The sequence below is a fragment of the Paramisgurnus dabryanus genome, chromosome 2 (genome assembly GCF_030506205.2).
Source record: "Paramisgurnus dabryanus chromosome 2, PD_genome_1.1, whole genome shotgun sequence".
Lineage (NCBI taxonomy): Eukaryota > Metazoa > Chordata > Actinopteri > Cypriniformes > Cobitidae > Paramisgurnus > Paramisgurnus dabryanus.
The window spans coordinates 21,335,006-21,347,139 of NC_133338.1; the positions used below are offsets into that span (position 1 = coordinate 21,335,006).

General features: G+C 38.0%; 1 protein-coding gene across 1 annotated transcript in view; it reads left to right on the top strand.

Annotated features, from left to right (window-relative positions):
• Positions 1 to 12,134, top strand: part of LOC135730616 (dynein axonemal heavy chain 2-like) — a 154,444-nt gene that overhangs the window by 23,824 nt on the left and 118,486 nt on the right. The window contains exon 11 of the mRNA XM_065248516.2: positions 2,283 to 2,365. Within this exon, the coding sequence (XP_065104588.1) occupies positions 2,283 to 2,365 (83 nt within the window). The remainder of the gene's footprint in view (positions 1 to 2,282; positions 2,366 to 12,134) is intronic.

The window sequence follows — 12,134 nt, forward strand, 5'->3', positions numbered from 1 at the left end:
GAGTTAAGAGACCGGACTCTATGGCTGTTTTAACTTTATTTGTTGTATTTCCAGCTTTAAAACACTGCCTTTTCCGACAATTGTTGTCTGATAAGTCTGCTCAATTATGACTTGCTTATCAACAATGACATTTACGTTACATGTCTTAATAAATGAAACTGCCGTTTTTCCAAAATTCAAAGCATCGTTCTCACACAATAATGCAATTTAAACGAGTAACAGTTCATTTGCACCACTGTATGCGTATCGTGCTGACAAACATACACCTGATTTCACTGCTCTTGCGAAATCTAAAAACATATTCTGTCTTATTAGAAGCTAGCCTAATGTTTGCCAATTATTAAGATGGCTGTTGTTGTTGAAATAGGGCTACTGTAATAATTAGCTTTGACAAAAAACTGCATGAAACAATGTTATGTTCCATGTTATAAACTTTTTTGATATGTGCACTGAAGTGAGTAAATGAGTTAAATTCTCAATGAGTGTGATATGGATCTTATTTACCTATTTAAATGTAGAATAAAGCTTAATGTCAAGCATAAACTGAAAGCAGCTAAAATCCACAGATCTATTAGTTTTGTAATGTACTAGTTTTTGTTTCATGTGTAAAATCCCTGTAATTTCAGTGATTTTGGACATTAAGGGGAATTTTTTTTCAGCATTATATTGTTAACATAGTTACAACCATAAACTTCACATACCCACCACCTCAGTTTTAAATTAATGGCTCTTTGGAATGACATTAAGTGGGACCTAGGCTGTTACAGTATGTTTAATTGCAGTTTTTTTTTTCACATGTGCAGTTTGTTGTTCATATTAAGCTGCAACTCATTTTACATTTACTTTTTCAAATTAAATAAAATTCATATAATAATTTCTGAACATAGCATTGCATTTGTGTTTAAATTAGTTTTTGACTTAAAACAGTTGCATATTAAACTTAAATTTAGCGTATCCTTCCTATTTTGTTGTTTTTTTGGGGGCGTGTTAGAGTCAGATTCTGTTAGGTGGTCCTCAGAAAAATATTGGAAGATGAAGTGGTCCTTGGGCTGAAAAAGTTTGAGAAACACTGGTCTAGGTTGAGGTAATAACTTAGTTTAATATGGCAAAAGGGTAGACTATTCCTTTAATGTTTTAGCCCCGACAGAACTATTATTTTAAATAGAGAAGCAACTCTGTTATGCCGCAGAAACTGTTTTTGTAAAAGCACAATCCTGTCCCAATGTCGCACCTCTCTATACACAGCCAACGGACGTTGTGTGAAACAGGCTTAAAAGTTGACTATAATCCTATTTTAGTCTGAAAAAGGAACATTTCTTAGACTTTGTTCAGTCAGTACAGTATGAGCGCAGTGCTGCCAGAGGCGTGTGTCCCCAGGCTGCAGTCGCAGGTCATGTGTGGTGGCCGCGGGGGAAATGAGCCCTGCGCTTAATTTCCTTCAGAGCAGTCTCGCCTGCCCCTGCGGAGGAGAGCGGCCCTGTCGGTCTGTCAGACTGTGGGAGGTTGTTCCCTCCTCCCTCTCTCTCTCCCACTATCTCGCTCTTTCTTCCTCTGGCTCACAGTCCAGGGAGATTCCCAGACGCTCTGCTCTGTGCTCGCAGAGGTTACAACAACACAGCTTTGGTTCGAGAGCAGAAACGGGAAAGCGCGCCCTCATAACCCCCCAAAGCACAAAGCGGTTCACCTAAAAGTGACCCATGGCTGTGGAGAGAGCAAAAAGTGAAAGAAAGTCAGAGCGTAAATGAGTAGTGTCATAGTCACATTTTCGCTGCATGGCTGGTATTTCAAGAAGGAGCTTGTCTCTAATGTTTATTAAAGGGAAACCCTGATCAATGTTTCTCCCTATCACTAGTACATGTAAGTCTTCCACTAACATCTTTACTGTATGTGATTGATGGCTGCCCTTCCAGCTCTAATACAAGAAAATGCTTTATAAGTAGGCCGCTTACTGGATTTTAAATATGCACTTTAAGTATTTACCCAAAACCCAGATGGTGTTCGAAAGTTTTTGTGTTTTATCTATGATGCCTGAAAGATGTTTTAAAACACGTAAAAGAGAAGTGTCATGATCGCATTTCTATACAAGGCTGTTATTAGAAGGACCTTGTTCTTGGTTGTGCTGGGTCCGCGATCAATGTGCTTTGCCTTTCACTAGTCACCCCATCAGACTGGTCACTGCCCTTCCCACTTTAATAAAATGTGGCATTCAGAGCTTAAGTGGAAAGTGTCTGAAAAGAGTAGTGCTAACACTGAAAAGCCTAACATTGACCTCTGATTTACAGGCATTGGAAGGCATTGTGAAGACATGGGAGGTAACGTCTCTGGACATCATAGCGTACAAAGACAAGGGTCACCACAGACTAAGGTAAGAGGGCAGAGGTCACCAAAGTCAAGAGGTTTACTGTAAAAAATATAATAAAAAACAGTCAACAGCTGCTGCCAAACAAAAAAAAACAAAATGAATAAATGTATCGATTTCTGCAGCCAAATACTGGTTTCTTAGATTTTTATAATCAAACACCTATAATAAAGTGACAAATTAAAGAAAAAGGTAAAGAGACATGGGGCTCTATCTTACACTTGGCGCAATGCAGCGCAATGCGCGACGCAAGTGTCTTTTGCTAGTTTCCACCCTGCGCAATTATCATTTTCACCTTTAGCACCACGTTGTTTAAATAGCAAATGCATTTGCGCCCCATTTTGCGCCCATGGGCGTTCTGGTCTGAAAACGAGGTGTGTTCAGGCGCATTGTTGGCGCGTTGCTATTTTGAGGCAACTAAAATAGACTACGCCATTGACCAACAAAAACCTGCTCTAAAGTCTAAAGTCAATGGCGCAATATGTATTTGTTATTTAAAGAGCACATTAGTAATATGCGCCTATAAACGGGACGACAACGCGGGTTTGCTTATCACACACATGAATGCGCAGCAGCACAAAACGTTTTTAAATATGAAAGATTAAAGGATTGAATGTAAAAGATTATTATTGAGTCTCTTTGACATAAATGAGGACTAATTATGAGACGTTACAAAGCGCAAAGAGCTGCTTCACCTGTAGCCTGGTAAGTAAATAAATGCTTTGCTTTAAACAAATGCATCTGTTTTTAACCCTTTCGCCGCCATTGACGAGATATCTCGTCAATCAAGAGAAAACGGTTCCCCGCCATTGACGGGTATTTCCGGCTTTCCGCAATACCGCTATTATCCAGCAGGTGGCGCCCTTCCACAACTTTTTAAACCCGAAAGTATTGCCCTATGGCAAGCGGCTGCATGTCCGTGTCTGTTTAAAAGATCGCTCTGAATGGGATCTCTATGAAAAGTCCGTCACAAAAATGGGATTATCTCAAAATGTCTCGAATTGCTCAAAATGTGGTGTTTTTGCCCTTTTCGACCATGCGCTCGGCGCACAAACCATTTTTCCGGTCGTTAAATTAGCAAAAGTGGATTCAGACATGCCCATTTAGACGTTGTGCTGTGCGCTTTAGACAAGGCTCTTAGATCGTTAAAATAGGGCCCATGATTGTCTCTGCATTTGACCCATCCACTGCAAGTCACACACAGATACAAATACTGGGCAACTATCACTGCAACACCAATACACTCCGGTCACCTCCTGCCAGCTGTGGGAATCAAACCAACAACCTCTGGGTTACAAATATATCTGACTCTCTAACCACTAGGCCACAATGCTTGGACAACACAAGTCTGTGAATCTTGGTCACTTTTACCTCCAGTCTGTGTGAGCTTTATAGAAACTTTTTTTTATAGGCTTCTTGATGCCATATCTTGACATTTTATAGGGTATATATGAGGTACATCTATTGTGCACTAATACCACGAACATTTTGAATTCAGAATCTTACTCACTTACTTTTTGCATCTTACTTACAATATGAGATTCTTACACAAGATTGAAAACTTGAAAACTGTAGTTACATTGTGTACTAAGACCGACAGAAAATTTAAAGTTGCTATTTCTAGGCCTAGGAACTATACTCTCTTTCCGGCGTTATAATCAAGGACTTTGCTGCGGTACTATGGGTGCAGCAGGTGCAATGATATTACGCAGTGCCCGAAAATAGTCCTCAGCTATTAAAAGTTACTATTTTCGGGAACTGCATAATATTTCGTAAAAAAAACCTCTTGTAATTATACACTTTGGTTGTTTTTGAGCGTGATGCTAATGCTCTAATCAGATTCAATTAATTATGCTAAGCTATGCTAAAAGTGTTAGCGACACACCCAGAGATCGGCTGAATGGATTCCAAAACTGTAAAACTTAATTATTTAACTTTAGGAGAGCTGGAAAATAAGCCTACTTGTGACCCTACACTTTATACAGTAAATTAATTATAAAACAGAATTTACATTTTTGTATTTTTTCATGTTAAATTGTTAGTATGCATGTACTTTTCATATAACAAACTACACAGTTAATTAAAGATTTTTTGTAAATATAGATGAATTTGTATGTAATTTAAGAAAACTGAAAAAAAGGTGTATAAATAATATAGTATTTTCCTGTATAAAAACATCATTTTTTTGTATTTGGTCATTTATTACATAATACAATAAGAGTGGAGCTTTTAATTGACTAAATTATTTTTTAATTATACAGAGTTTTAATATTAATATAATTTTATATAATGGTAAACCACTGTAAACATTTTGAGGAATTGGTCGTAATAATTGGATCTAAAAGTGTGGGTTGCAGACACTCAGGTGCACAGTAAGCATCATCTCAAAAAACCATAATGATTTAGATAAGTATAATCATATATATCACTTCAATGTATTGCTTCTTACATTTTAAAAAATAGACCTAATGTGATAAAGCCACTATTAGCTTTAAACATCAATACTGGATTTGAGTTGTATTTAGTACATAATATATAATTAAAAACATATGAGGATTCAGATGCATGCAGATGTTAATAAGCATTATTATCACTCTTTGTGTATTCTGCCTAAAAAAGCACTATTTCTAAATGGCCAGATTAAGCAGATTTGACACAAAAATATTTGATGAATGTATAATATGTGTCTAAAACACAAGAATTGCCATTTTTTTAACTGAGGTGGGGTTTATTTTATTTTATTTTATTTTGACAGGTGTCTTGTGGTCTGGTTGTTTTTGCTGATAGAATGCATCATAACATTAATCTTAATTAATGCAGTTAAGTCATAATTAAACTGTAAATTAGTTTTTGTAGTTAACAACTTCATTTTGGTTAAGCAGTACAAATGATTCCCTATGGCTTTCGTCGCCAATATGTCTATCTCTGCATTCTGTTTTCAGTGTTTTTCACACATGGATGCACATACGGAGATGCAACGCTTATTGAGATATCCTGTTCATTCAGATTAATCAATCTGGATTGAATGATTACCCATGCACACACACACACACACACACAAAACAAATCTGACAATTATATGATCATAATATTTTATGTGTAGTCCTTCTTGTAAAAAACACACGTTGTTCGTGCAACAGTAAGCGCACGTATACACGAATTTGAAACAATTTGTCTTATCTAGCCGCTTGCAACAGCCTACGGCCTCCAACAGCAGATTTTCAGTCTTAATTGGAGAGTTGTCCTAATTGACTTTGCCTACTTGATGTATTAGATTATTTTTACTGAGACATAATTGCACTATAACTTTCATGCAATTCTGGTTGAGGGGCAATTGGTGATTTTTGTGGCAGCGGTATACTCCCCGTCCACAGAGGGACCGTTACAGGCTTCATCTGGGCTGTTACAGCAATGTAATGTGAATATATTAGCGCCAAAACAAGCCATAGCCTAAAAAACACCATCCCTCAACATGATTGAGCGCCCCGCTGCAGGGGAGAACCGGCACGCGCGGGAAGCCAGTAACTCCACATTTTCATATTACTGTGTGTGACAGAACCACAGCTAACTCACCTCAAAGAAAAACACTATAATGTTTTTCTGGTAAGCTCTTTAGCTTTTCAGGCATTATTTTCAGGGTACATTCAAACCTGCCTCTAATGCTGCTAGACTGGCAGAAGTCTATATGTAAAACACAGCTAATACAAAGAAAAACTGTCCAGGATGGTAGCTCACTTGGTTTTGACATACATCTTTCAAGTACATTTAACAGGCCGGGCTGCAGTGGCTTCTCAGAATCCAGATCTAATCCGTGTTTGACAGAAAGAGATGTTTTTATACACGGCCTAAATGGCTTATCAATGCCAGGGCACCTTGAGCTCTCACACAAACATAATTACTATCAATCTCCCTATAGAGCAGGGCTCAGAACGGCCGCTTTAAGCCTTATGGGCAAACAAGTCAATGGTCCAATAAAGAACGTAAACTGTCTGGGAATGAATAAATACTGGAGGAAAAAGACATTACTGTGTTTAGATGAGCTCAAATGGTGCTGCTACTCTTTTGGGTTTGATTTAGACAATCTGGGAGTTTCACGAAATGTTGAACGCTCACTATTGTAAAGTCCAACAGTAAGCAGATAAGCAGCGGAGAGAGCGCTTTGTGCATGAGGAATCCGCACACAAAAGCTGTAATCTAATCGAATCATTTGTACAAGCAGCTTCTTTCCCAGGGGCTGAAAGTTTGCTGAAAATGCCTCCAGGCCTGTTCAGATTCACTGAAAGCCCTGTGCATATATATGTGAGTGTTTATCTGTGTGTGGCTTGGGTACATCAGAAAAGGGTCAAAGGGGCTTGTGTTATATGTGAAAGTCTTGACCTAGCAATTCCATAGTTTTAGTCTTTGGAGATGCCCTTAAAGTCCCAATGAAATGAAAACTGACCATTCTTTTTTTTTGTTTCATATAATATTGCAGTGTTTATTCTAAACAATATATCTGTGTAAATCATTATTTAAAAAAAATCATGTGCCTGCAGCTAGACAGCTTGGGTTAGAGCATCCGTTAACTCTTCCCCCTCTGATGACAGTTCTATTTCTGAATAAAAACGCCTGCTGTACTTTTCTTTATCCATTCAAAGCTCAATCCATGCCCACTATTTTCCTTGCGTGGTATTCTTTTTCACTCTGAAATATGTCACAACACAGATCTTAAGTTGCGGCTTCCGGTTCACAGGGAATTTAAATGTATTGTCAATAAATAAAGTACGTTTTTAAGTAATAGGGTTATCTTTAGGTTAGGGCAGGGCGTTTCAAAATGGGGTTAGAATTTACGGTACACACTCTAAAAAAACAAACGGTGCTATATAGCACCAAAACAGTTGCTTTGGATCGTAACGATAGAAGAACCATTTTAGTGCCATATAGCACCGGTGAAGAACCAGTGAAGCACCAGTGAAGCACCAGTGAAGCACCAGTGTAGAACCATATAGGGGCCATATAGCACCACATATGGTTCTACATAGCACTATATGGTTCTACACAGGTGCTTCACTGGTTCTTCACTGGTGCTATATGGCACTAAAAATGGTTCTTCTATCGTTACGATCCAAAGCAACTGTTTTGGTGCTATATAGCACCGTTTGTTTTTTAGAGTGCATTCACACGGGGCGCAAGCGTTAACGCTTCTTATTTACTCTTAATGGGTGACATCATGCGTTGCCGAACTGAATTGTGAATCCGTCAACGTCGCATCACTGCCATTGCTTGTGGCGGAAGGTGAACATTTCTCAACTTTTCCAGCGCCAAAGCTTGCGTCAGCCAATCCGATTGCCTTTTTGCAAATAACCTAATGCAAGACCGGAGCAGGTGTTGCGGCCATTGTGATTCTCTGTTGGCCATGCTTCAGACAAGCTTTCCGTCAAACGTTTATGCTTCAGCCCCGTGTGAATGTACCGTTACGGTTGCGTGAGGGTTTGGGTTAGAAAATATGAAGTGCAATTAGCTTATTATGAAACAGTGTAAGTCAATAAGATAGTTCTTAGTCCTTACTAATTTCAGGAAACGCGTGTGTGTGTATGTAGTATGGTAAACCCTACAGGTACAGTGTGGGGAACAAATGACACCACAAAGATAGTAATACCAGTCATTTTTAACATTGTGGAGACCGTTTTTAGGACCCCTGATGAAAAAAAAGCTTACAAATCTAACCAAATGATGTTCATTTAAAAATGTAAAAATGAAGAAAGTTTTCTGTGGGGGTTAGGTTTCAAGGTGCTGTGTGTAGATTTTAGCTGCATCTAGTGGAGAGATTGCAAACTGCAATCAACGACTCAGTCCATCACTCACCCCTCCCTTTCAAAGCACATACTGTAGATGAGCTATGGTAGCCGCCACAGGATAAACAGGTCGCCGTCTAAGACGACGTAATGACAAAACACGCTCTTTAGAGCCATTTGTCCATATAGGCCTACTGTTACATAGTTTGTACAGTATAAAAGTCATCACGTCTATGGAAAGTCCTTATAAAACATGGAAAATAATATGTGTGTGTGTGTAAAAACATTGGTTAGTCTAGATGTTTTTTTTTTCAATTTTATGTAAATAAATTAGGGCTGTCAAAATTAACGCGTTAATAACGCGTCAACGCAAATTTATTTTAACGCCACTAATTTGATTAACGCAACGCCCTTGGTCCAGCCTATAGTTGGATATATTAGGACGCAGTCTTACTGTGACCCGTGCTGTCTAAATGAGTCAGAGGTTTTCATAAAAATAAGAACATTAAGCTTTCGTCTATCAAATCCAATGCTCTAAATAGTCTTTAAACATCTAAAATGATTTATGTACATTTTCTGAGAGGTGAACCATCATAAATGATCTAATGCAAAGATGGGTCTTCATCCGCGTATTTTTGTTGCGCTTTTAAAGCATGCAGAAATTAAAAATAAATTGCAGGACTTGCTTGATGTTAAAAGTGTTACTAAGAGAGATAAAGTTCGGGACCTGATTAATGTTTAAAGAGTTATTATGAGCGACAAGACTCAAAAACGATCTTCCACAGAGGCGCAAGTGCGCGACCCCGATATGTAGACATCTACACAAATTTACAGTTTTAAAAATATCTTCACGCAGGTAGGACCTATATATGGAGCTTTAAATATGACAAAACGATTTGAATTTGAAATCCATACCTATAAGGCCACTTCACACTGGTCAGACAGACTCCAACAGACGCGTCTGTTGGAGTCTGTCTGACCAGTGTGAAACCCCTGTTGGCAGTTGTTGAAAGGAAATAAGACTTTAGAATGTGTTTGTCTGTTGGAGTTGGTAGTTGTCTGACCAGTGTGAACTGGCCTATAATCTGTTAGCTATATCTGAAGTGAATGTTTGGTTAACTGTGAAAAAATATCTGATGTGTTAACATTAAAGATCCTTGCATTATAGTAGATCTTAAATAGGGCTGGGTATCGATTCAGATTTTCCGGATTGATTCAATTTCGATTCACAAGCTGTCAAATCGATTCGATTCTCGATTCAATTTTTGATTCCGGTTCTCGGGGCAGTTTTTATACTCGATTCTCGATTCAACTCAATAAATATAGATTAAATACCAATACTATACTAATAAAAAGAGCAGTGAACAGCAGGTTTCAAGTGGGTAATTAATTATTAAAATCGATGAAGCACCTGAAACCGGCATTTTAAGCACTGAATAAAGAATGACAGGCTTGCCTCTCGCTCCTTGGTAACCTCGCGCAAAGCAAAAAATAGAGTGAAGAAGACTAGTAATTTGATTAACGTTAATCTTTCGTTCAATGTTTGCAGAAATAAATATGAAAGAACAAAATCGATTCTGCTCTTTGAGAATCGATTCTGAATCGACCACATTTTAAAAAACTATTAATCGAAAAAATTATTTTTTTGCTCAGCCCTAATCTTAAAGATGTCTGTCTCAATGTCAATCAAACAAAAAGAAAGAAAAAAGTTTAACATATATTGATATTGTTTTTGACTTTGTGTGTGCTAAATCTATTTATTAAATCTATTATTTTAAAGAATGGATGTGGTAATTTTGTGGTAATTTGGGATTTTTCACAAAATTACCTAGATTCAAACAAGTCATGCTTTGTTTTTGAAGTTTTTTAATAGAGAATGTCAAAATATAAAACACTCATTTATAAAATTTGCTCATTCCAACTTAATTTGTCAGCACAGCTCACAAATGATGCAGCAGCAAACAGAAATGGAGAAAGAAAAGGATCTTCTGAAAGGAAAATTCATATAAAAAACAATGACTGATGGTTCTATTGAAAATGTAAACAGGCTGGTGTAACATAAATTTGCATAAAGCATCTATATTTGTCCACACCCGTGTTGATTAGAGTATTAAAAAACTGAAAGTTTTTAAATTAAGGTACATTTAGAACAGAAAAAAAATTTGAGATTAATTTGCGATTAATCGCAAGTTAACTCATGAAATCTGATCTAGATTAAATATTTTTATCTACCGACAGCCCTAAAATAAATACATACACTGTGTTGTGTTAGCATTTAGCCTAGCCCCATTCATTCCTTAGGATCCAAACAGGGATGAATTTAGAAGCCACCAAACACTTCCATGTTTTCCCTTTTTAAAGGCTGTTAAACTGCATTTAGTTTGCAGCACTTCGACCTCAGGCACAGTAAAGTTTGAGCGAGAGGGTGTGTAGTCAGGAGTGATGATGTTACTGCGCACTGAAGTCGAAGTGCTCTTCTGCCATACAATATAGTTCTCATTTTTTATTTATCATTTACGCTTTATTTTATGCCAACATACTTAGTCGTGTAACTACTCGTGTAACAGTCTTTAAATAGGGAATACATGGAAGTGTTTGGTGGCTTCTAAATTCATCCCTGTTTGGATCCTAAGGAATGAATGGGGCTAGGCTAAATGCTAACACATTCAGAACGCGCTGTACAAAGATTAAGTGTAGACTGCAAAAAATGATTTTAGAAGAAGTTATTTTGTGCATAAAACAAGCAAAAAATCTGCCAATGGGGTAAGCTAATTTTTCTTGAATTTAGTGTTTAAGATTTTTTTGCTTATTTTGCTTTCATTGGCTTTGACAATTAGACAAGGCTTGTCACCCAATGACAGATCTGAACATACTCAATGCTGTGCATATAACTATTTCAAACCCCTGAGAGTGTTTTGAATGCAGCTTTGATGCCTAAAAATGCTGTGTAGGTTGGCGGCTTCCTTGGTCTTTTTGAAACGCAGCCGGTGTATTTGTGTGTGATTATGTTAGCGTATATATTTAGAAATTCAGGCAGGGTGCACTAATATGTAGAGTCATGCAGCTCTCTGTGCTACAAGCTGTCATATTCATCAGTGTCTCACACCCACCTGTGAGCGAGAGACAAAGAGAGAGAATCACAGGGGGGTGGTGTCTCACTGACAGGTAGGCATGTGGAGAAAAGAAAGAGAATGTATATGTAGCGAAAGTTGGGTCTCGCTTACACACCAATCCAGCCTATTTCTAGAAGCTCGGATCCTGCAGAACGAGGATGTGGTCTCTCTCTTTCTCCTCCCTCTTAGTACCTGCTTGTATTGTTTGTCAGTACTGCATTAAATGGTGGACATATGCTTTCTGATCCCTCCATTTCTTTTTGTTTTTTGGGATATATGCCACGTCAACAAATACTGTGTGTTTAGTATTCAGGGGTTGGTTGTATACAGGGGACAGAATCAATTCCAAATTACTCAGGCTCTCAATAACAGATAGCCCCGTCCACAAGGAGAAAAGATGATTAATGATGATAGTATTCATTATAGTAGCTGAAGTGTTCAGACACCCAGATGGGCCGTGTGTGTGTTAATGGTCCTGCAGTGAAGAGGCTTTCTGTTTGCAGCCGTGTACTTATAATTGAGCGTTTCAACACATTTAGCAGGCCGGCATGCAAATCACCTGTAATTACCACGCTGAACATGCCGCACACATTCATAAGTATGTTATATTAATACAGTACATTTGGCCAGCCCAAGGTGACAATTCTGCAGAATGTGCAGTTTACTGTCCTGAAGCGAGGGTTCGACCAAAAGACTTTGGAAACTCGCAGCATTGTAACGTATCCAGCAAGCGCAGCCAGTGGGTGAATAAAGCTCTAATGATGCAGGACAAAACGCTCGTGCAAACACTTTTAACATATGCTGCTTCCTGTAATTAAATTAGACTCATTATATTTCCTTATAAATGCAGTGTTTGGTTTACGGTTTGCTGCGGCGCACATTTCAGCC